This window comes from Coloeus monedula (assembly GCF_965178545.1).
Source record: "Coloeus monedula genome assembly, chromosome: 1".
NCBI lineage: Eukaryota > Metazoa > Chordata > Aves > Passeriformes > Corvidae > Coloeus > Coloeus monedula.
This window is the reverse complement of record NC_138781.1, coordinates 18,946,632-18,971,499: the sequence shown is the minus strand read 5'-3', so window position 1 is coordinate 18,971,499 and position 24,868 is coordinate 18,946,632. Positions and strand designations below refer to the sequence as shown.

General features: G+C 38.7%; 1 protein-coding gene across 1 annotated transcript in view; it reads right to left on the bottom strand.

Annotated features, from left to right (window-relative positions):
* The window catches only part of NEBL (nebulette), a 249,614-nt gene that overhangs the window by 115,611 nt on the left and 109,135 nt on the right, over nt 1-24,868 (bottom strand). Inside the window, exon 4 of the mRNA XM_082303127.1 lies at nt 18,394-18,501. Within this exon, the coding sequence (XP_082159253.1) occupies nt 18,394-18,501 (108 nt within the window). The remainder of the gene's footprint in view (nt 1-18,393; nt 18,502-24,868) is intronic.

Sequence of the window (24,868 nt, the reverse complement as noted above, 5' to 3'; positions counted from 1 at the left end):
GTAATGGTCAGTGCAGAGGCCATTATTTTATAGATATAAGCTATACATACACATTTATCTGAACTTACAGTGACATTTTTCCATTTCATTTCTCACTTACTCTTATAATTTTTTTTTTTTTTGTTACTCACATTCTACTCTTGCCCTAGCTTGAATAACTTCTAATTATCAAAAATTTATTCTTTGCTTATCCCCTTTATCAGACTCTTTATGATGGTCACTTCTTAACCAAGACTGATTCTGTTCAGTGTCATTTTGTATTTTATTAAAATTTGGTTACAGTTGTGCTACATTTAAGTTAATTGCTTTAAGGTTTGAAAATAGGGCCTTTTAAAGGTCCAAATAAACACAGTACTGCCTGGAGTCACGGTCTGCTCACACATAGGTACTTCAATCAGATCATAACCATAATAACTACTAATTTTTAAATTTCCAGTTAATTCTTCTCCTCTATCAGTGTAAAAATTGATATCAAGTCTCCCATATCGACTAAAGAACTGGTTTAATAATTTATCATCTGTCAAATTTATAAATTGTCCTCAGAGAGGTTGAAGTTCTCAACTAAAATCTGCTTCCAAACAGTTCTATAGCTTTCAATTATCAAAAAAGTTCTTAATGAACATTTATTTAGTTCTTAAGTATTCAATTCATCTTTCTTAGTATTCAATTTTTTAGTATTGGTCATAAAAAATTTAGCTGTAAAAAGCTGTCCTGGTAAGCTCTTAAACAATAACACTTTTGAAAAATATAAGATACTTTACACCTCTTTCATCAAGGACAAGCCTACCTTGAATGATATCATTTCCTTTAAGAAGGAAACAGAGTAAAAGTGCCAGAAGGAAGCTGGCAGACAGTTACTGTAGAGTACTCATGAATGATATTTTGTTCATGCATTCTTTCTGCACAGCCTTACTTACATCCAGTTTAATGACCTGAACAGCTTAATAATGGTTATCTCTGTGTGCAGATGTTTATGTGAGGGTCTAAAATAGACAAAACTGGACAATAGCATTGCTTTTTAAAATGTACCACAGATTTGTTTCACTACTCAGAGAAATCTCACACTATCAGTGTTTCTCTTCTTAAAACACATTTTCAAAGTAAAGTTTACATGCAGACCTCTCCTCTCAGTTCTGCAAAGTGAAATTTGTTCATGGTCTTGTGCTCTTCATATATGTAACCCCGTTTGTAGATTTCAGTATAAAAAAGCCTTGATAGAATTATATTATGATTTAGGGCTTTTGAATTGTTTTTTCAAGACAGCACAGCTTGTCACCACATTGACTATTAGCACCTTTATCAAGAGAATTCATTTATTTTTATTAAGGCTACTTTTTACACTCTGTCAAGCAGGTTCCCACAAAGCAGTGGAGTTGGGAATTTTCATCATCTCTATTATCATTATTTCCATAATAGAACTACAGCAATATACTGAATATAGTGAATTAAGATACACTGGATTGAGACAGAAAGTCCAGGAAAGGATAGAAACGTTTAAAAAAAAAAAAAAGAGTGTTTAAAATGCCTTGCTTTCCTTTATGCTAACTTAGGAGTATTTCTAACTAACCTGAAAAAGCTACAGACGCATGAGGGGGAAGTGTGGAAAGCATCTGTGTAGAAAAGCACAGACAAAGCAGAGATGTTAGCAAAACCCTGTACAAGAACAAGACAGGATACCAAAAAGAAATTTAGTTTGAAAGACAAGGAGTCTTTATGTACCACAATTTCAATAAGCAATGACTCTTTCCACTTCTAGATATAAAACCAAATGTAATCAAGGAAATGGACAACAGAAAAGGAAATAAGGCAAAAAGATGGATTATTGCTACCCATGGGACAGCAGATTTCTTTTAAAATAATTATCATTAAATGAAAGGGAAAAGGGCACAATTTTTTAAAATTAGTTACTCACTTAAGGGAGCACACTAAACAAATTAGAACAAAAAAAAATGCTGAGTGTCTATGGGGACATCAAGGTTAACTGTTGATAAGAAAGATGAAATAGCTTTTAGTACAGCATTGTTATCAAACAGTACAAAAAGCATACTTGAATATTCCTCTTAATACACAGCAAAGAATTTATCCACCTCCAGAGTTCAGGATCCACTGTTTTCATTCAGAAAGCTATTAGCTACAGGGGACTGCAAATTGCCAAGGTCATTTGGAGCAATGATTCTAACATAAACACACTTCGCTTAGCAATTAAAAATATGTCTGCTTCTAGACAAGTGAGGGTTGCACGACTGCATTTGAATAAATAAGCCATGTTTTCTAACATCTGGTTTGATACTGCTCTAATATCATATAAATGCAGCAGTCCTTACATACCAGATCTGGAGAGATTTGAGACAAGAAAACTTTGCTGTGAGGGCAAACCAGCTGTTGCTGTCTAGATTTCTTTTCTTATGCTGGGCATCAGCTGAATGAGAGCTTCAGTTTTCTTGGTGGACTTGGAGATGGACAAAGGGAAGGAAGGAGAAGACTCCAGTTGGTAAAATAGCCAAATACCTGACCTCAGCAGTAAAAGATACACAAGATCTTGAGCTACGGTCCTTCAGACATTAAACCTGGACCCTCTTTGGTTTTCATATACAAATGCAGCATTTAAAGTTACAGCTGATATTTCAAATCCAAGTGTCTGCCACCTATCCATTCTCTTTCTGAATGCACACCAATTTAACCGTGTATCCAGTAGGACTGAAGGTGATCAGCACATCACTTTCCTCTAAAATTATGAACTTTCATGCAATTTCCAAAATCCTGTATAAAACTGACATAAAACATCATGTACACAGATGCATGACCCATGTTCAAGTTTTTCAAATAGGGACTCAGATCTGAATTCTGCTTTGGCTCTATGAAACTGTGTATTAACTATTCTGATTTCTCTCTCTTTCCCTCTCTCCTCCTTCTACCTCTTTCAACTTCTTATGAAAAATAGGTATGCAAAGTGAGACTTTTCCAATGGCTGAGATATATAGGCAGCACAGACAGACAGCAACCTACATGTGAAACAAGTGCCCCACACAATAGTCTATCACATACTCTGAGCACAAAGAGAGAGTTGTCCTCATTTCTGTTACAAATTACTTTGTAAGGCTCCACACTGCAGCAAAAGCATTTGCAAAATTTCAGCATCTTTCAAAATAAAAAGGTATCCAGGAAACTCTTACTGCAATAGGTTAAACCCAAGAACTACGTCCACATCTACAGGTAATAATAATAACAATAATAATACTGTTAAAAAGGTCTTTAAATTTTACACTGTTTCACATATTCACATCAAGAAAGGAAATATAATTACCTTAACAAAAAGCTGTATGAAACCATCAGGCAAGGAATTTCTCAAGCCTATCACCATACGATCCTTTTTTCTCAAAAACATTTTTTTATAACCTTTTATCAAGCAAGGTACTACAAATCCTTGTGATAAAAGTTTTCCATTGATATTTTCTATATTCACCAAATATAACATGCCTGTTATTATGGAGATTTCTATGTGCTCAGATTGAAAGAATCCAAAAATATGTAAACAAGAGTAGTGAATAAATCCCTGGCACTCCAAAATCATAAATATCACTATAAGGGCTATTAATGATCTACCTAAATGGGCATGGCAGCAACAGAGAAATAGCACAAAAAAATAAGGTTTATGTATTAAGTTAGAAAATATGTTGACTGATCCAAGAATTGCAAATTCAGACAGGTGGATCAGCTCATAGCACAAGTAATTTAACAAGTTGTGCTAGCAACAGAATGACGTTGAAATATATAAAGAGGAAATACCTTAAGGGTCTGATCATGATTAATTTATTAAGTAATTTTATTAATGAGAGATGGCTGTAAAGAAGATTCTCTATGTAAAACTGATCAGGTCTGAGGTCTGGAGTAATAAGATGGAATTTAATACTATGTAATGCAAAAATATGCTCTTCAGAGAACTTCTGTTGCAAGTTATAGGTTTGATAGTTGGAAAGAGATGTACTTGCATATCCAAGTTAATCACTCAGTAATCATACGCCACCAAACAGCCATGAAGAAAACCAAATATAATCCTGAAATTAATCAGGAAAGGTATTTTTTAAATCTCACTTACAATAGCGTGAAAAAACCACTCAGCCTCTGTACTCAAAAAAAAAGTGAGTTCCAATAAGAACAGGCAGAGTCAAGACTGTGGAATAGTGAGACTTCTGCAAAGGCACATGAAAACTACTTACTTGTTCAGCATCACATAACAAAAGTCTGAGACTGACACTTCTCTCAACACATCATAGAGGCAGAAGTGTCATGCAAACAAAAAGACAATGCTCGCCCTGCCATAAAGAACTTTTTTGTGGAAATTGGATGAGGCTTTTTACCTGCAGCAGGTGAAATTAAGAAACTGTCTTCAAAAAGAATAAGCTAAAGCTGTAATTAGATTAACACAGAGTTTGACATGGGTTTTGAGACTTTTGTAAGATATGCCTCTCCCAATGAGAAGACTAGAGCTGATGACACAAGACACCCCTCTTCCCGTGTTCCCAAGTTACCACTTACAAAATTTACACACACAAGTAACAACAACCAGCAGCCATACCATTCAGCTGTTCTACCACTCTCTTTGCAACTTCAAAGAGTTTTCCAAAGGCCTTCAGCACAATTATTCCCATTTTATAGAAAAGGAAACAGAATTGAAGTAATGTGACACAGGCAACAAAAAATGCCATGGGAAAGATCAGGAATAAAGAGCAGACTTCCCACATCCAGTTGTAATGAGATGTATTGCCCTGTCTTTATACAAATCAGTGATGGTTGATCCATACATTCAATCATGTCTAAGAGAACTTTTCTGACAAACAAGAAACACGTCAGGTAACACCTGGATAGACACTTAGGGCAAAAAATCTCAAGGCTTTCAAGATCAGGCTCAAAACATGCATGACAAGATTTCTGTGAGCAAATACTGATGACAGCTAAGGACCTGCCTCAGTGGCCCTTACAATGCAATGTTTTTAGTGAGTCAATGCAATGCAATGAGTGAGTCAAAGTGCTCATTCAATAGGAAATACTTCCTGGAACCCCCCTCCTCTGTCCAGCCAGTCCTTGCAAACCAGTAAGAAAAGAAACAGCCTGAACAAATGGCTCCGTTTCTCTGAAGTACGCATTTGAGAACAGAAATCAAACACTGAGCAGGATACACAGGTGAATGAAAGCCAGATCCATGGGATACGTTCTAACAGCCAGATTTTTTAGTTTAACAGAGAAGGACTGTGTGCCTCAGCGCTCAACCCTCTCATTTTATTTAGAGTTATGTCAGAAAAGGTCATGTTGCAAAATATAAACAAATTGCTCACATGGAGCAGATTTCCTAGGATTCCCCTAGTTCCTCATGCTGTTCTGAAGCATAAAAATATCTTTTCCTACAGATAACTTATCCTACCAGATAACTTCTAAGTCTCATTTATATCTGTGGGATATACTCAATTCCCAAGTCTCATTTATATATCTGGCATATATTTATACCTGGCCTGAAAAAAACAGAACTCAGCTAAATTTCTGACTACCTCCCCTCCCTCCTGTATCTCTCTCACACACAGAGGACTGTGTGCTTATCTTCTGCTGATCCAGACACAAAAAAATCATGGCAAAATTCAGTTCCGACATCAGACAGATGCAGAATGCCATACTCAAAACTTCAGAGCCAGCATATCAGATATGATAGATCTCACAGATATATTAGTTATCTACTGCCAACATTTTGAGGCTCTATCAATTGCAGCCTGGCTCACTGGTTATGCACCAAATTTCCCTGTCAGGGGTCTCTGACCAGGCTAATTTTGCAGATGGCAATAACCACCTAATCAATCCATGTCTTTCTAAGTCCTAATGGAGCACCTGCACATCCAGGCATGAATCTTCCTCCTGACATCCTCCACAAACATAAATTACAAGTTTAGTGCATGCACCGGACAAGTCTCAGTGACCCCTTGACAGGGCAAACAGAGGTCATGCAACAATCTGAATTTCAGCACCCACTATTTCCAGCCTTTCCTTTTCTGAATTTTAAAGCCTGGAGCTGCAGTTAGCATCACTCTCAGGTCTCAAGGGAACACAACTTTGAAGTGATGTCTCGTTTCTAAGCCTGATAACATAAGCAGTGTATCCATTAGGAAGTACTGCAGTGTAACAGGAGCAGATCTCTAGGATGAAATGGTTCTGAAGACATAAAATTCTTAGTTTACAAGAAGGGGAACTATCTGTGGCCTAGCTCTACAATGGACTGGATACACTTTCGTGGTTGGAGCACATCCTTCCGTTTATAAATCCACTTTGTATGCTTCAAGAGGGTCCTGCATTGCCAAGGCAAGTGTGGTAAGATGATAAGGAGATTCACTTGTATGGGGAATTATAAGAGACAATTAGGTTGTGAGCTGTAAAACCTGCCTGCAGAGGCACATGGCAGAGCAAAGGAGCACAGGGCAGCACAGAGAAGCTTGTCTCCACCGGGCCCTGGGGGAGGAGGTGTCACACTGCAGACCCCTACGAAGTGTGTTGCTGATGTGGCAACATGGCATAGGTCACGTCATATAAGGAAATCCTGTGCCTTAGAGAAGTGTATAAAACCAGCTCATTCCTTTGAATAAACAGTTCAGATTCCCTGGCAGTCTGGGTCCGTGATTCAATCACCAACTTGAAAACCAGTAAAATGCTAGTGGGGCCAAAGCCATCTTACTCATGACTAATACCTTGTCTGTCAACTGCCATCCATGAAAAAACACTTGCATATAGGTAAGGAATATCTATCAGATCTTAGTTACCTTTGCATCTCAGCCACCTTCAAAAATTCACCATTCAAGGCTCAGAAAGGTTCTCTGGTTTGTAACAGAAAGGCTGTGAAGACAATCAGATGTCATGAATGAAGCCCACTGATACCAGAGGGGGTCTAGGGTCAGGTACATAATTAATAATCCTTTTTAACCCTGTACATTCGAGCCAGTTATTGTTAACCAAGGACACAATGGGTTGATCACTTAGTAGGACAGAGCCACAGCTGTGATTAGAAATAGCACAAGGTACTAAGCTCACTGATGGACTCATTGGTTTCACTGATGACACCATCAAGGCTCTGTCACTGCTCAGCAAAGCATGCCAAGGCAAGTACCTGTGGAACAGCCTCCCCTTGCTAAGATCATTTCAGTTTCCTGCTATTAGCATAACCGAGCCTTACCAACTCTGTCACTGGATTTAGATAACAACAGCTAGTATTTCCTGATGAATTTAACTTTCACAAGCTTGTCTAATCTCTTTTTTAATATATTTTATACTCCTAGTCTTCCCTGGCTCCTATATTAATGAGTTTCACAATTTTATTTTATGCCACATATTTGCTCTTAAGTATGATGCCTGACAGCTACATTTCCTGCTCCAAGTTCTTGCCTTATAAGAAACTGTAAATAATCACATTCACTTCTGCAGTTGTATCCTACCTGTAACTTTATAGACTTATTCCACTTAATGGGGTTTTTTTCATACCAGAACCTCAACCCTCATTTGTGTCCTCTGAGTATTTTTTCCACTAATTTTCAATACAGGCTGATCATCTAATCTCCCAACCCACAATAATGTCAGAACTTTCTATAACTTGTGCCATCACTTTCCTTGATAATTCTGCTTAATTTTCCATCATCATCAAGCTTTTTGAGACTTTCATCCACTTAATTTCTGTTGAAAAGGACCCTGACTGCTAACTCAATTCAAGATAGCATGTCAGCTATTATCTGAGCCAGAAACACGCACTGTGCAGAAAGGAATGCTAAACAAAAGGCAATGCCAAACAAGTGACCTCATTCCATCTCTGCTACCCTTGCCCTAGTCATGTCTACAGCTTGCTGGCACAGGCAAATAAAACCTTTGGCCCTTTCCCTTGTTCTCACAACACTGCAGCCAAAGGCAGCCCAGCCCACACCAGAGCAAGTATCTCTGCTGAGCAGGAAAGAAACCTTGAGAGATGAGGTTGAGGTACCTCCACAGACCCTTTGAATCCTTCATTTTCCACCGGCAGTACCTGAGGGAACAGCACTACTGAGCAGTTCCAGCTCTGCAACAAAATGATAGCCAATCTCACTTAAGATAAAAGGTGACAAAGTGCCTTTGTCCCACTTAATGATAAAAGGACGGAGCAGGATCCCTGCTCAGTATTGGCACACTGAGGTACAGCCTGGAGACACCCAGACCTTCACCGAGTGCACACTCTGGGTCTTGCCACAGCTTACTCATAAGACAATCCTCCAGTCTTCCCTCAAAGACCACCTCTGCTGTACCAAAATCCACACCAGCCACACTATCCTCCTCAGCTACTTACCCACTCACTGTTGTGGAAACTGGGAACAGCTCTCCTGTTATGCCAAACCCTATAAAAATCAGTTAACCCTTGCAACATAAGTCACACACTCAGGAGTATATTTCTCCTCTTAAGGCTAGAAAAGGGCTAGACTGGCCAAACTGGGTATGGGTTCACTTTACACCACTGTTCCCCAGCGAAGAAAGAAGGAAGTCAAGGCAAAGCAGGAATGCAAGAGGAGTGAAGTTCAGAAAAGTCTTAAAGGTCAAAAAACCCACCTCTGAAATTATATTTTCTTCAGATTAGACTTTCCTGAAGTCCACCAGGGACGGACGTTCAGAGCCCCTTTTGTTTTCTGCCTGTTGCTTGCTTAGTGAGATATTCAGCATCTCCCCCTTTATAATCTGTTCTTCAGGGGGACTGAACTGGGTCACTATTTACCAACTGAGAAAAGACAGGAGAGAAAGAATCTCAAGGCAGATCTGGGGGAAAAAAGAAACATCCTTCCATTTTCTATTAAAATAATGTGGTTTCTAACAGTGAGAGTGTGTTGGTGTGAGATAGAGTCTTTCCAAAAAAGTACACCAATATTTCTGTAACTAAATCATTATTTGAATTATTCCAAGAGCAGAAGGGGTTAGAAAGCAATCTTGTGTCACTCTAATCTACTGTTTGGAGAAGTAAACTCTTCTCCTCTCACATCTTTGTAGACACAAGCAGAAATGGCACATGTAACCTTTTGCTACTTCTTTACTCATGTTAGGATGGTTAAAAAGTTCAATCATTAATTATACTCATTACAGTGCTGGCTTTGTCACAACTGATATATCTACTGACAGCCTAAGGAAATCACAGACATATGTGTTAACATGCAAAAAAACCAAAAACCTGAGTGCCACAGAGGACCAGATACTGCTGTTGTCAAGGTCAATGAAGCCTGTGAGCGTCATGGGGGTGAGACACTCAAATCTCTAGGGATCAAGATAAAAGACAGTGTTAGAAGAAGCAGAGGAGGTTTAATGCCTAAGATGCTGCCCTAGCAACTGATGCACAGCACAAAAGCATCAGGTAAGGCAGAACTAAAAGGTAAAATGATAAGCAGGTAATGGACAATGAAGTAAAACAAGGAAATTAGAAATTATATTTTCCTTGCAAGTGTTTTAACTACCCAAAGATCTCTAGAGGTGCTAACTCCTACTTCTCAACTTTTTGGCTAATTAATTTTTTCCCATTTTAAAAGCCTCATTTTAATTAGCTCCCAAGTTGAGCTGCCATGAAGAGGTTTTATTTTCATTCTCTTTTTTCTATATGTAAAAAAGGCTGGCTTCAAAAGTATGTACTCATTAAAAATAATTAGTTATTTAGACACCACTAAAACATATTCAAGGACACAGGAAAAACAAGTTGTTGGGGTTTTGTCATAATTTAGTTGCTTAGCATCACAACAGAAAAAAAAAGCCATATCCTTAAGTATACGAATGCTACCAAGCAGATTAAATCTTGAAGTCACTAGTGTTTAAAGAGAGACTCGCGTCCTTTAGTCAGACAATGGACACGTGCTTACAGCAGTTACCACAACACCCTTCATAGTTGTCTTCATTACAGCTTGGAATTTTTCATTCCATAAAATACAGCACAAAAAGGCACATGCAATACAGTCAATATCACAGTAAAATGTGAAAATACCTGTCAATTTATTCCTCACATTTATGTAGCTGTTTTAGCCTTCTGTCAGGATTTTCAGTTATAAATAAGTACAGAAGTAAACCTTTAGGTCAATACATATCTGTAACACATTCATCTGTTGACAAGCTGACAATTAGTGTGGATTAAAAATGAAGTCCATGAAATGTTATGTTACATATTTGAAGATTATATAGTAGTTTTTTAAACTACTGATGCCTTTCATATAAGCCTTGCCTTGCAATATGAATGTTATTCCAAATAGAAAATTATACCAGCAAGACAGAAATTTCTATCTTTTTCTTTTGTATCTCCTAACTAGATTATTCTATCTTATTATTATTTTACTCAGGAAAAGCCCAAGAAGTATTTTTCTAAACTGGACTGAACATGTTACTCATCAAGGAATAGAGCAGTCTTATGCAATTGAAATGTATATCATGTAAAGCAACTCATGAACACAAATACAGGTTTAACCCAATACAGGTTCAAATTAAAATTTACCAATGCCAGTAACATAAATGAATGCAATGCCTTTGATTCTGGAGAGCAAAACACTATTCTGATTTACACAAATACATTATTTAATTATTTCTCTATAATGCTGAGTTTTCTTACTGTTTTCTAAAGAGAAGCATGATAGGACATCCCTATCAAAATATTTAGGTTATCACTTGATTCAGTTCTACTTAAAGTCTACAGTTTTGCAACCAATTTACATTTAGCATTCATTTCTCATGCATGAGTTGACCCACTTACACATGCAGTAAATCCATGCCTTTGGGGATTTTTCTGGACTGCTTTGCTTTATTTTCACCACACAACTCATTTTATTTTGTCAATACAGTGAGCAAGGTTACAGTCATCTTGTCAAATTTATTTATTTAAATTAGAATCAGAAAAACTATACTACTCCCTGTGGAACTTCACAGAAAACTTTTTGAAACTTTGAGGCTACATAATTTCTGCAATCAACTGATTTCATATGAAAGCACTAATACAAAAAAAAAAAAGCATTACAGTAATTTCTTCTGTAAACTTATAAAATAGACTTCTGAAACCCTAGAAAAATATAATAAACCACAATAATATGTATCATACTATACTTGCTTAAAAAAAGAAGAGAAAAAATATTTTCCTAAGCAACCCTATAGAATAAAGCCAGATGGAATAAGATCATTTAAGAAGCAGCTATGTAGGCGTCACATCTGCTTGCTTTGACTATCAGAGATCCACTTAACCTAAAATATTTCCCCCTACATCTCTTGAGGATTCACGTTTGAGAAGCTTCATTTGAGGTCACTTATCATCCTCACCGGAGGGCTGCTGAAAGTGAACCTTCCCCAGGCAGAAATTGTCCCAAGGTCACATGCCATTCGAGTCCAAATAGACTTGTATGTAACAAAAAGGAACTTCCATTTTACACAATTTCCTAATGTGGTGTTTCTTTCACACATTAGCAGCTTACCAGAACCTCAGTAGAGATTTGCAGATAGTGTTTCAGTGGATTTACCCAAAGGCCTATCTGAATTTACACATCTAATGCTATTGTGGGCAGTATGACATATAATAAACTCACTAACAGCATTATAAATCCTTATTTCTAATGCTAACAATTTTTCCAAATGCAGTTATGCATCAGGCAGGGGTTTGTTTTCCAGCTTCTCAAAGACAAAACGTTTCTGCTCTTTCTAGAGAAGAGTTATGTGCCTCTCCACCTGTGTTACATAAGAAGCAGCTTCATAACAACATCACTGATAGACTCTGATGCTTCTGCTCCGGACCAGGAAGCTGTCCTTCAGCAGGTGAGGAAAGTCACCTCATTAGGGATATCTGTTCTACTACCCCCATGGACTATGGTCTATAATTGAGTTATACATTGCTGAAAACTGAACATCCACCCTCTCAGCAGAAATTTAACCGTCATTTAAGTCAACTAAATTATTCAGTTCCACCTGTACTGACAGTTTCACACAGAATTACTATAATGACGATCTGACATTCCAAAAAAGTATCCTTCAAGTTAGCATTCTGGGATCTAAAAATACTGTTTCTCCCCACATGTTGGGAGCTATCGTTATGTAAATCACATGGATTAAGAAAGAGACACCAGAAAAGAGAATCTGAAAATGTTATGGGAACAGAAAGAAAAGTCAGTGCTACCCCAGATGAATCACGAACACACTGCTCTGGATTCTCAGCAATCTTTTCCTCCCCAATAAACAACTGTAAAATTCCCTAGCAAAGTCTATGCCTCCCTCTACTTCTAATAGGAGGCTACACAGAAGATAATGGTTTATTCTAGGTGCTACTTACTGCGTTAGCATGAATAATCTGTGTGCTTTAGTTCTTCATTTAAATAAGGACCACCTATCCATATCCTCCGTATTGGAGGATTCCAATACCTCCTTATTTCTTAGACAACTCTGACAACAATGTAATTGAATACAGTTAAAGAAGTGAGAAAGAAGCTTTGAGGAAAACTCCACAAAGAAGTTACAGGTTGTTTTTACAACATTTTATGATGTGTGGAGTATCAAAACATACAGTAAATAAACAGTAAATGAAAGAAAATATTAGAAAACTGAATAGTGGTGACTATTGTTCTACACAGGGATCACAATAGAAAGAAGTGGCAAAGCAGCACGCCACCAAATATCTTCAGTGAAAATTTTTCCTGAAATGGTAGGTAAAGAATTCATATACATAGGAACTATTTTAACACTGTCTCTTTCTAATTTTGCGTAATATTTTGATAATGATGAGTAAAGAAAGATTTTTCCTTTTTAAGTAGAATACACCTTGAGGTTTCAAATGAATTCTCAAAGCTTTCCATTTTCTCATTTAGCATGAATTCTATCTAAAATATTACTTACATTTCCTTAGAGTCATCATTTCTTAAGAATGTGTTCAGTCATTTTAAACATTTCTGAAAGCTTACAAAATATAAAACCTATGTAAAAATCTGCAAAAAATTCTCATGGTCATTGAAAATTAATGTAATTCTTTTTCTAAGTAATTTCTAATGCATTTATTAGGACTTTACATTTAAAGGCAAAATTATTTCTGCCTACTGAAAATTAGAAGTCAAATAAACTTCAACACAGAACTATTAGAAAGTCAAATGACCTGAGCCTTCTCAGAACTTCCATTTCTATGTATCTACACAAAACAAGCTTAGATGATCAATCCACAGAAGGAACAAGGTTGGATGTGACTCTGTGTATGTATGTTCACTGCACAGGAGCACAGCAGGTGCGCTCCACCTTCTTGCAGAGATACACTCATATTAGCAACAGGAACGACACATTCAACCTTCTTGTTTCCAGACAGAAAAAATGCTGTTGAACGCAACTGATAGATGCTTAATCACATGAGTTATATGCAGATATTTGAAGTGCAGCTGTGTGGAATTAAACCTACAGCATACCAGATAATGAATAGCTCTTGGAGTTCATGTTAAACTGCCAGAGGTACCAAGGGCAGCAGAAGGCAATCAGTAGCAGGGTGCATGTGGCTGACCACACCCGCCGCAGACACACAGCACTCACGGCACTGCTCAACACTTGCTATTCAATCTACGTTAGCTGACACAATTGTGTCAATAAATGCTTGTTTTTCCAATGAAACAACAGCAACATAAAAATCATGCTTAGGAATATAGGGATTTAGGAATAAAGTATGAATTACTTCAGAAGGAGTTAAATCCCAGCATTGCCTAGAACAGCATAAGCTCTTTTTTTATGCAATTTAAAATGCTTACCCAGTCTCTTCATTGATGTGCCAGGGTTGGTTTTGTGAAATTTACATTGATGCTGCTGTTAATTTTTCTTGTTCCCTATTCTTCTTCACTTGAATTCAACAGAGGGAAAAAAACCCTTAGAGACAAGTATCAGCAGGTTTTGTGCTGTGCATCCTACAAATGGAGCTCTGGGCCATGTTGTTAGCATCTTCTCCTGCCAATTTTCTCTACAATCTGTTTTGGCAATTTAAGAGACCATTTTATGTTTGAGCAAGTAAACAGATTGAACAACTCTGCCAATAGCTTCCAAATAGGGAGCCGTGGCTCAGTGTCTGTTAGGGACAGTTTCTAATTTCAGATGTTCAGATGTGCACAACTACAGTAGCGATGTGGTTTGGGTCCTCCTTTACTTGCTAATGAAGATGTGTTTTTATCACATCTGAGGTAGTGTCCAATTCCTTATCATTTGTGTCTTTGTCCAGATAACAGGTGTTCAGCTGATTCAAATTATGGGGGAAATCCTGTCCTCCTCTGCATTCCCTGAAGCTGTATAAATTTAACTGGAGGTAGATTGTGAACCTTGATAATTAAAAACCCCACACCAGGGACCACATTTCATTAAAGACATTTAAAGACAATATACACCTTTTTTCATTAGAACCCACATACAACGCTTTAAAGAATGCTACAAGATCTTCACACACTCTCTGCATCCAATTCAGGCTTCACTAACTTCAGTGAGGAGTTCAACTCCTCACACTTGGCAAGCAACTCCCTTACCCCACAGAGCGGTGATTCAGAGACCTTCTCTCCATTAACTCTACTGTCCTTCCTAAGTTCTTCACCAAAATAGGATACCTTGGAAATGTGTTTTTCAAAGCAGATTTCATCTGTTTTCTTATTTTCCTTCTTTGCATTAAGGCATAGTTTTCATTTCAGATACGATCCAAACCTACTGGAAAATGAGTCACATACAAATAAATTAACTGCATGGCTTCATTTTTCTGTCTCTCCAAGAGATGAAGGGCACAAATGTGTGGTGCTTATTGCTCCTACATGATTTAAGTTCATACCAGCATTAATGAGGAAGTGAGGAATGCTTTTACATGGGCTCTTAATGCAATGAGCGCAACCACTGTGAAGGCTTCCATGCATCCTTCCAGCCATACAACCAAGCCAGCAACCTCTACTATCCAAGCACTGGCCTTTATCTTAATGAAAGCTTCTCACTCCATCAATTTGTATGGACACCTGTTTTCTTTTATACTTTGCAGACATTTACCAGAAACATATTTAAGAAAGAGCAACTTATTTCACATAGGATAAAACATGCTTCAAGTCATATATCTAGACATAAAAGTACAGCGGCAGTAAGCTGCAGCTCATTGCCGCAGACTGCTGAAAGTGTTCCATTTCCCCAAAGAAAATATTATTAGATTGAGTTTCCACTCCCTCCATTAGCCCTGTGTCATGATAGACCAATAATCTTTTGTTGTCATCTTTATTTATTCTGTTCCTTTTGCCACCTTAACTTCTTCCTAGCAAAACCAGTTTGCAGTTAGCTTAATTGTAAAATCACCTATAAAAATACATGGGGTTGGTTTGGGTTTTTTTTCATTTTGAGAATCTTTGCATTCATATTGAAAATCCTTTCAAAGTTCAAGAGGGACAAAAAACACTGCAAGGTCCTTTGACAAAATGTACACTTTTCTCTGTGTGAACAGTATATATTTTTTTTGTATTGACTACACAGTCAGTGTCAAAATACGTTGTCCATCTGCAGAACTAGGCTAAAAAATCATGCGATATTGGGATAAATTTCATTCTTTTCTAAGAAGCTGCATTCTGGTCCTGATACCTCCATAAGAGCCATAAAGTAAAGTCCACAAGTTTGGTCTAAATCTTCAGAGGAAGGATTGCTGGTGGCAAAATAACAACCAAAATTCAACCCCCTTTACCTACCCACTCTCCTTCCAGTCCCCCCATGATTTTTTTCCTCACAAGGTTTATATTCATATCACAAGAGATTCTTTAAAAAGTCAGAGCACTGTGCTAATATCCATATGCTGCCAAACTTCATATCAGGACAAAAAAGACAATCTTTTAAAAATATTTATGCTACTTAACGTTTATTATTATAAAATTTATTTTGTTATTTATTTTCATCAAGGATAGCTACACAGTTAACTGTTCTCACTTACCCCTTCAATGCAGTAGTTACAATTTTGGTTCAAATAGGCTCTTTGAGAAGTTTCTAGTACTTCAAGGTGAAATCAAAACAAAACTGAAAATTAAATAGATATATTAGTATTCTTCCATTTTTCTGTACCTGAAAATTAAAATTATTTTAGAATTATTAAAGTGCTTACCTTTCAGTGTCTTGAAACCTTAATTAGATCCTTAGTCCATGATGTATACTGGTTATCTGACAAATACAGAAACTACTCTGTGTGGAAGGCATTTCCATAATTCAGGAGCTTTCTAATTAAATTGAAGATGTGGCCTATGCACAATTATCTTTCTAGGATATAATGCTATAAATTGTTATTTCAGTGTAAACAGAAATGAAATGCAACTTCTTTTATCATGCACATTTTAAAATTCCATTTTGCCCTTCAAGACTTATTATTTCTAATATAGTCCCTGACTTGGAATCTCTCTCAGCTACATACATAAGTAAAACAACTCTCTATTATTAAGACTGGATAGAACAAATCTACATTGTTAAGAATTGGTTGGTTAGAAATGAAGAGAAAGGAGTCTTACATGCAATGACCAAGGGAAAAAACTGAAATAAAACCACTTTTCCCATTTTAAAAAGCTATTTCTGGATCTGAAAAGGCAAGTGAGTATCCTTGGTTCAGGAACCAGACAGTATCATAAATCATGCAACAAGATCTTCCACTAGGAATGAAACCCCCTTAATCCACTCAAAAATAGAGATGGGAAGAAAACTCTTTCCCATGTCACAAACCTACTTGTTTGTTTTTATTATTTCCTTTTCCCACAACAGAAAACCCAATATGCTTTGAACGAGAGAGAGGTAAGAGCATGCAAGTGAGCTGTGTCATACTACCCTGTACTATGATGTTCAGGTTACTGGACTTGGGAAGCCTAAATAAATTTCTTGGCAGGCCAATATCCCAAACTGAGCACCACAGACCTGCTGCAGGGCACTCCTCTCAATCTCTCCTAACAGAGCAGACCCGTGCAAGGGATTAAGTATTCACCAGAGCATTGCTTGTTTCATCTCCTTGATGCGTTCCAGAGCTACCCCACACAAAGGGATCACTCTTGCTTGAGGAAGCTATGTAGGTCATGAGAGGACCTAATTTAAGTTCCTGGTCTGAATAAAAAATACAGCTGATTAAAACCAGGGAGTCACTGAAGTTTCCCAGATCCCAAATGGAAGTCTTAATGGCCATGTTTTTCACCACTCTAAAGAATACATTTTTCTCTCTTACAAGCCGGTAATTTCAGTTAGCCCCAGTACGAACATAAGAGATGAGCTTTTGTTCTCATCTTGCCTATACAGCAGCAGTTGCATGGCTCTTAAATAAACTGTCCTCTCCATTAGCCAAGGCTCCAGGAAATGAGCCCAAATTTTTCATCTCAAAGACTAGCTCTGGACATCAAAATCTTAACTAGCGAATGCTTTGGCAGTAACGGTAAATCTCCATTGCTGTGAAAAACTAGTATTTTTCAGAGATTTTTTTCTTCAATAATATCCCAACTTGAAGAAAGTTCTTTTCTTTCAAGTAAATAAATCCCATTCTTTTCATCTGATCATACTTGCACGGGGTGTCTCTGCTGCTGTGCTCTTATTTTACTACTACAGAGAGTGATTCAAAAACATTTTCCCAAAAATAATCCATAGGGACAAGTTCTTGCAGCAGAAGAATGATCAGAAAGGAAGTCAGGACAAGTGAATAGTATTGATTCTGCATCATTTCTAGTTCACACTAGTTCTTACCTATTTTATACATATCAGAACTTGCACTACGTATCACTCAATATTCCACCATGAAGTGAGTTAAACATGCTACAAGAGAATACAATGCAAATAAATAACTTTCTAAGTGAAAATATAAATCAGGAAAAGTCCCATTTTTAAAAATTCCATTCCTGTAAGCTAATGAAATATGTTAGGTTTTGCTATTTGCCATTTCTTTGCCATCTTGCAGAGCATTGTCTCACATGTATTTTCTTTTTAAACTCAGCATCAAAATTTTATCTGCTTCTAGAAAATTCCATCTTGCGTTATGCTAATTTTGACAGCCCCTGCTAAAAAAGAGACAAAACTTTTTAACTTACATAATGTATATACTTTATACGTAAACAAAAAGTTACAAAAGTATTCTTACTTGCTGACAAATCTATTAAAAGGGCAAAAAGTGTCAAATCATTTTAATAAAGAAAGTACTTTGAGCATGCTAGCTGAAAGCTGGAGAGGTGAACACACATTGCCAATGTGCTGTACAAGTCCATGGTATACAGTTACACACATTTCAAAATCTGACATACACAAATCAATCACCAAAATCAGATTGTTCACTCGCACAGACTTCATCGGAACCACCAACAAACACGCCTTTTCTTAGACACACTATTTCTCCATCTACAATCACTTTAGGTTGCAGTCACATACATTACTGATTTGTTCCTGAGTCCTTTTCAGTCTTTGTAACTCGGGCGTATCGGTCACAATACTGAACCCTCTTCCTTTGCTTTCTTCAAAGTCTCTTTTGTATTTTACCTACAGAACAGAAAATACAGAAGAACAGGGTTGTTTTCATTTTCCACAATGTGCCCCTAGCAATTTAGCATTTTTTTTTTACTGTAAACAAAGCACTTGTGAAAGGCTTTCAGCCTTTAAAGGAGAAGCCTGCCTTCATCCACTAACAGAGATAGGCAGCGACTGGGCAAAATTCCCCAGTGCTCAAGCAACTGCCTCCTCCAGGGGTGCCAAGGGCTCACCTCCACGAACACTGCAGCTGTGGAAACATCACTCTCTGTGGTCATTTCATTCTCAGAGCAGTTACCACAGAACTATAGCACTTATTCTCATACAAAGAAAAATACCTATAACTAAACCTGGAGGTCTTCTAACACACAGCTTCACATTCCATCCTCTCCTCATGATGATTCTACCAGCCTCTTTCCCAGCTGAAACATAAATTACACGGTAAAAAAATACTGCATGAAAAGAGTATTTAGACTATCATGAAGTCAAATCTTTTTAAGTTATGGAATGGCTGCCTGTACAAGCTTAATTTGTCCCTCTTGCACATATGCATTCGGATATTGTCTTTAATCAGGTACTCATATATTGTACTTTGGCAAGGCCCCCTGCTTTATTGTGTACACAGCAGAGATGGCTCCATATGTGGTGTATCCTATTTTTTGGACAGACTACTTAAATCCTACCATCAAGGTAGGAATTCTAGTTTCCCCAGAAGCTTTTATACAGCTCTCATCACAGCCATTAATCAAACTTCATAATGCACCCTAGAAAGTGGGAATAGCAATATCCACGCTACTAGGGCAACCTGCAAATTGAGGTAAAATAATCTTAATTTCTAAAAACATACAGGGGTCTCAGGGTGTTCCCTCTTGGACTCCTGACAGTTGAATATGTTCAAATTATAGGCTTGGGTTACCTGTACAAATACCCAGTACTTCTGCAAATCAGTCTTTGGGTACTCAGTTTCAACATAAAGAAACAAGATGAAATCTCTAAAATCTTAAGTCACTGTTGAGCAACAGACAAAATTCTGCAGCAACAACAGAGTCAAGACCCATGTCTCCACAGATGGATTCAGCTACCTTACCCATAACAATTTCCTTTCACTTGCTATAGCCCCTGCTTTACTCACTATGCACATCCAGATTTTGCGACATCCTGGGAGAGCAGTAGCACAGACAAGGCAAGATTCTCCTATGTTGGGGCCCTCCCCCCCTGCCGTGGGGTCCTGGCAGAGGGGCCCTGGGGGGGGAGACACGGGGTTTCCCTGCCCCTGGTCAGCTTCCTTCCCCATTGGTTGTTTTGTGTTCCCCTGCATGGGCAGGGACCCTCGGGTCCTGTGATCACGGCAGTTCCTGGGCAGAGCCCCGGCCATGGGGCTGGAGAAATAAACATCTCTGAAACATCTATCAAGAATCAGTTCATATATATTTCTTTTCCATGGGCCTCGTTGTTTGATACGCGTGTTACAGCATCCACACTGTAACAAATGGTGGGTAATGCAGGCAGAACAATACCCAATCCCTAAGGACAGCAACTGATTTGTGAGTAAACTCTAGAAACTCTGGATTTCTCTTCTTGCTTTTGTTTTGCTATTCCATCTCTAAACTATGGAGGAACTGTGGGAAGACTCTTGGCTCTCAGAGTCACATATGGACATTTATCTTAAACTAGAAAAGATTCTTGAACAACGATTTGTAAATTTTAGCTTAATTCAAGCTCAAAAGGAACTGAAACATTTCCTTGCATGGTTGTTTAAGAACTTTTTCTATGTTTCTTGGGATTTAATTCTTACCAAAGAAGTTTGGAAGACGGTTTGGACACAGTTAATTTCTGAGTCAAAATATATGCCGATGGAAGAATATTTTCGTGAATATTATTTAATTACTGAGACTGTTGGGCAATGTCAGCTGTGTCCTGGCGAAGGGAAACGTGCCTCAGAGTCCGTGTGACCCAGACCATGTGGACCGAGCACTCTGCGAGCAGCAGCGAGGCAGTTCCCGCATGCGGGCGGAGCCAAGCGAGCCGCAGTGTCGGCAGCAGAGCGAGGCGTGGCAGGAGCAGCGGGACCCGGCGGTGCCCACCCGGCTCCACGCAGCGCGTGGTGGAGCGAGCCCCGGGAATGCCCGACCGAGAGGGGCGGCGTGCGGGTGGCAGCTGACGGCGGTGGCGCAGAGCGGAGCCGCGCCCAGCCGAGACACGCGGTGGAGCAGCGCCGCTCGGAGGGCACGGCACAGCCGCAACATGGGGGCCTGGCCAGGACACTGGAGTCGGTGAGGCAGCGGCCACGTGGGACAAGCAGCCATGACAAACATGCAAGCATGTGATAGGAGAAGTTGTAGCAACGAAAATCACAGGAACTGTGAAATGGTACAATGTAAAAAACAACTATGGATTTATAATTCGAGATGATACAGGGGAAGATTTATTCATCCATAGAACTGCCATTAAAAGGAATAACCCTAAAAATTACCTGCAAAGTGTAGGAAATGGGGAAGTTGTACAATTTGATTTAGTACAAGGAAAGAAAGGTTTACAAGCAGCAAATGTTACTGGGCCTGAAGGTATTCCAGTCAAAGGCAGCCGTTATGCACAAAATTGTGAACAATATCCATCCCAGCAACTTCCCTACCCACAGCCTACTTTCCCCTTTTACCCTATACCCCATATGAACCCTTTCCTAAGTTTACCCATCCCCAGTTTATTCCTAATCCGTTTTTCACCCCATGGCTTACCTATACAACTCCCTTTCCCTACAAATCCTCTCCAATGACGAGGGGGGGATGACAAGGGGGAGGGAAGAAATTAAAAAGAAATTAAACTGCCTCAGTTTCCCCACAAAGCATGCTCAGAGAGTCTTGTCTCCCTTCTGTCAGCCTTAAGATGTTCCAGAGAATCTGTTTGGACATTTAAAGACTCAGGGGGGTGGCTCGTTTTGTTTTGAAACTGTCCTTGTTATCTCATGTTTATCCAGTTGTTTTCAATGTTAAGTTTTAAATCTCTTTTTGTTAAAAATAAACAGGTGAAATATTGGGGCCCTCCCCCTGCCATGTGGGGTCCTGGGAGAGGGGCCCTGGGGGGAGGCACGGGGTTTCCCTGGCCCTGGTCAGCCTCATTCCCCATTGGTTGTTTTGTGTTCCCCTGCATAGGCAAGGACCCTCGGGTCCCGTGATTGAGCAGTTCCTCGGCAGATCCCGGCCATGCAGCTGGAGAAATAAACATCTCTGAAACGTCTACCAAGAATCGGTCCATAGATATTTCTTTTCCACGGGCCTCGTTGTTTGATATGCGTGTTACAGCATCCGCACTGTAACACTCCTTCACGCAGCTGATAACCAGAAAACACCCAGCGCATGCACCAAATTCAAGGCTTATTTCACAAACAAGCACTTAATGTTATGATAGTGATGCACAGGAAGAAATACTTCTAAATCACGAAAGTTAAGTTTCACAAGGCTATACGACTTAGTTTGTTCTCCCCATCCTAAACCTCAATCAGTAAGTTCATAACTTTTGCTTTTTCTTTAATACAGCTCACACATAAGCACACCAAACAAATCCCTGAGACACGGCAGCAAATGATCACATCAACAAACTACCATTTTTCCTGTGTTCCAGATTTAGAGCTGGCTGTAGATTTCACACAAGTCAGTATTTTCATGCCACCCTAAGCAAAGGAAACAGACCCTTCCACTCAGGCTTTTGAGCAAACCATGGGCTGATTGGCCCATGTCTTTCTGTTAATCTCTCCCAGGTTCAACCCCTCTGCAACCTTCCTTCCATTTGACCACCATATTTCAGATATCACTTTGTCTCATTTTGTGTTTCTAAACTAGTCTAGTCCATCTGTTCATAGCTTCTTGTTAAATCTCTTTACCTAAGGCACTCCAATATTCATTGCCTGTTATCTCCCTTCTACCAAATGGCTCTCCATCTTCACACTGACTCTCAGAGCCTTCCTTAAACATACTGGGTGGACACACTATTCCAGGACTGTCTGGTGCCAGGAAAGAGGTCTTAGGAGTATCTCTGAACTTTCTGTATTTGAAGTCATACAAAACTTTATCAACATTGGACTTCCATGACCAAGGAAACATGACTAACATAAAAGACTCTTTCATTTCAGCAAGCTTCAATTCTTTAGCCCTAAATGCTAAGACAACTGAGCTGTTCAACAACTCAGTCGAACTCAACTGCTTAAAACAAACAACCAACCTGCCAATAATTCCAAGCAAGGGAATAGTCTCAGCCTTGGAAACTGCTGAGTATTTTGTACAAAAATTGCAAATTTAGCCTGAAGCAGGCAGCTGACATGGAAATGTTCAGCCTTACTGCTTGAAGTTTACCAGAATCATAAGCAAATGAACACATCTTAGAAATGGGTTCAGCCCTACCTAAAAGAGAGATTAGCTATTGTTAGAAAGAGCATTTCCTGTTATTAGTTCCAAATGTACCAGACATTAACTTCAAATGACCTTTATTCATCTTACAAAGGAGCAGAAGAAGAGAGGGAGGGAACTAGATAATTTTAACTTAATATTATTTTAATCTCCCAGTCAGATAAAAAGGGCTCCTACTCTCTATTAATATATCACTTCACAGGAATAAGGTTAACTACAGTTCCCAGAGCAGCTATTTTGAAACCATTAAAAAGCAAATTATTTAAAATATTAGCAGAATTAAAATATGTGTTATTGGATTTTGTTCCTAACTTCAAAATGTAGGTTTTGAGTTATAAAAATCACAAAGTAATGCAATGTTTCATGAACATAGCTCTGTGAAATGTGGCCCACTAAAACTCCTAGTTAGTGTAAGTTCAAAAGAAAAAAGACCTCCGTTTTCAGAAAATGTCAAATAATAAAGGTGCCAGCAATCATTTAGAATTGAAAAGAATATTCTGTATAGGAGCTGTAAACATCACTACAACAAATTATTTAACTGTACACCAGGGCTGTCTGGGACGGAGTTAACTTTCTTCACTGCAGCCATTATAGTGCTGTGCTTTGTATTTGTACCCCGAACAGTGCTGATAACACACCAGTGTTTTGGCTATTGCTGAGCAGCACTTGCACAGCTTCATCCTCAACACCATTCCCATAGGCTGGGGGTGCATGAGGGGTTGGGAGGTGACACAGCCAGGACAGCTGACCCAAACTGACCAAAGGGATATTCCATATCTTAAAATATCATGCTCAAAAAAAGCAAAAGGGGAGAGGGGACATGAGTGATTAAGGCAGTCTTCTGAAGCAACCACTACATGCACCAAAGCCCTACTTCCAAGAAGTGGCTGGACATGGCCTGCTGATGGCAAGTAGAGAATAAATCTCTATTTTGCTTTGTTTCGGAGTGCAGCCCTTGCATTTTTCCCAAAAACCTTGACACATAAGGGATTGGGGGCTTTTTTGTATTTTCTCCCTCTGTCCCACTGAGGAGACGGAGTGAAAGAGTAGCTTGGTGGGCACCTGGCATCCAGCCAAGGTCAACCCATCACAAACTGAAACCCTCAAAATTTAGTTTTGAAATGAAAATGTGTAACCCCTAATGACTGAATCATAAATGCAGTCATTTCCTACAAAGATAATTTTTAGTAACTCCTCACCAAAATCCCAGCCAGTGGCTCATAATGCTTTGCACTGGCTCCAAAATGCAGTCCCACAGATGCAGAGAACCCTCAGTGGTGTCTGCCCTGAAAAACTGATCTTCTGAGAGACAATGTGTGGCATAAACATTAGACATCAAACTGTAATAAATCACCATAAATGAAAAATTTTTTAATGAAAATACTTCGTGAGAAGTAATTCTGCATAAACCCACAGTGAAAGGACTAAGTGATCCAACAGATCTTTCACAAATCAAACTTCTCAGATTAGCAAGAGATCTTTGAGACACCCAAAGACAGGATTGTGTAAATCCATTCACAGGGTCAGCATAGAGCAGCCAGAGGGTCCATCTTATTCTCTATATAAAATATTATGCTGGAAAAAATGCTGCTCATATTTTTTTGAAGGTACACTTGGCACTTGGCAGCAAAGTCACCTATTAGGCTAACAAGATTAATTTTTCCTGGGAAAAATACTCTGAAAATATAAATGAAGCATAAAAGATTGATTATACTCTTGGGGGTTCTGGCACCTACCCTTAGTCCAGCCTCATCTGCAATACCAGAAGCACATATCAGTTGAAAATACACCATAGGAGTCCAAAAATGCCAAAGAAAAAGAGTCCAAGAAAGAATTCAACATGGTGGATCATCATGATCTTCTCATCACTGGAGAGCTGTGAATAATGCTGACCTCAGAAATACTACCCATTTCATCTCCACCTCAAGATACTCAGCCACTACAGAGCAAATATTAATTCCCCAAAAGCTACAGCAATG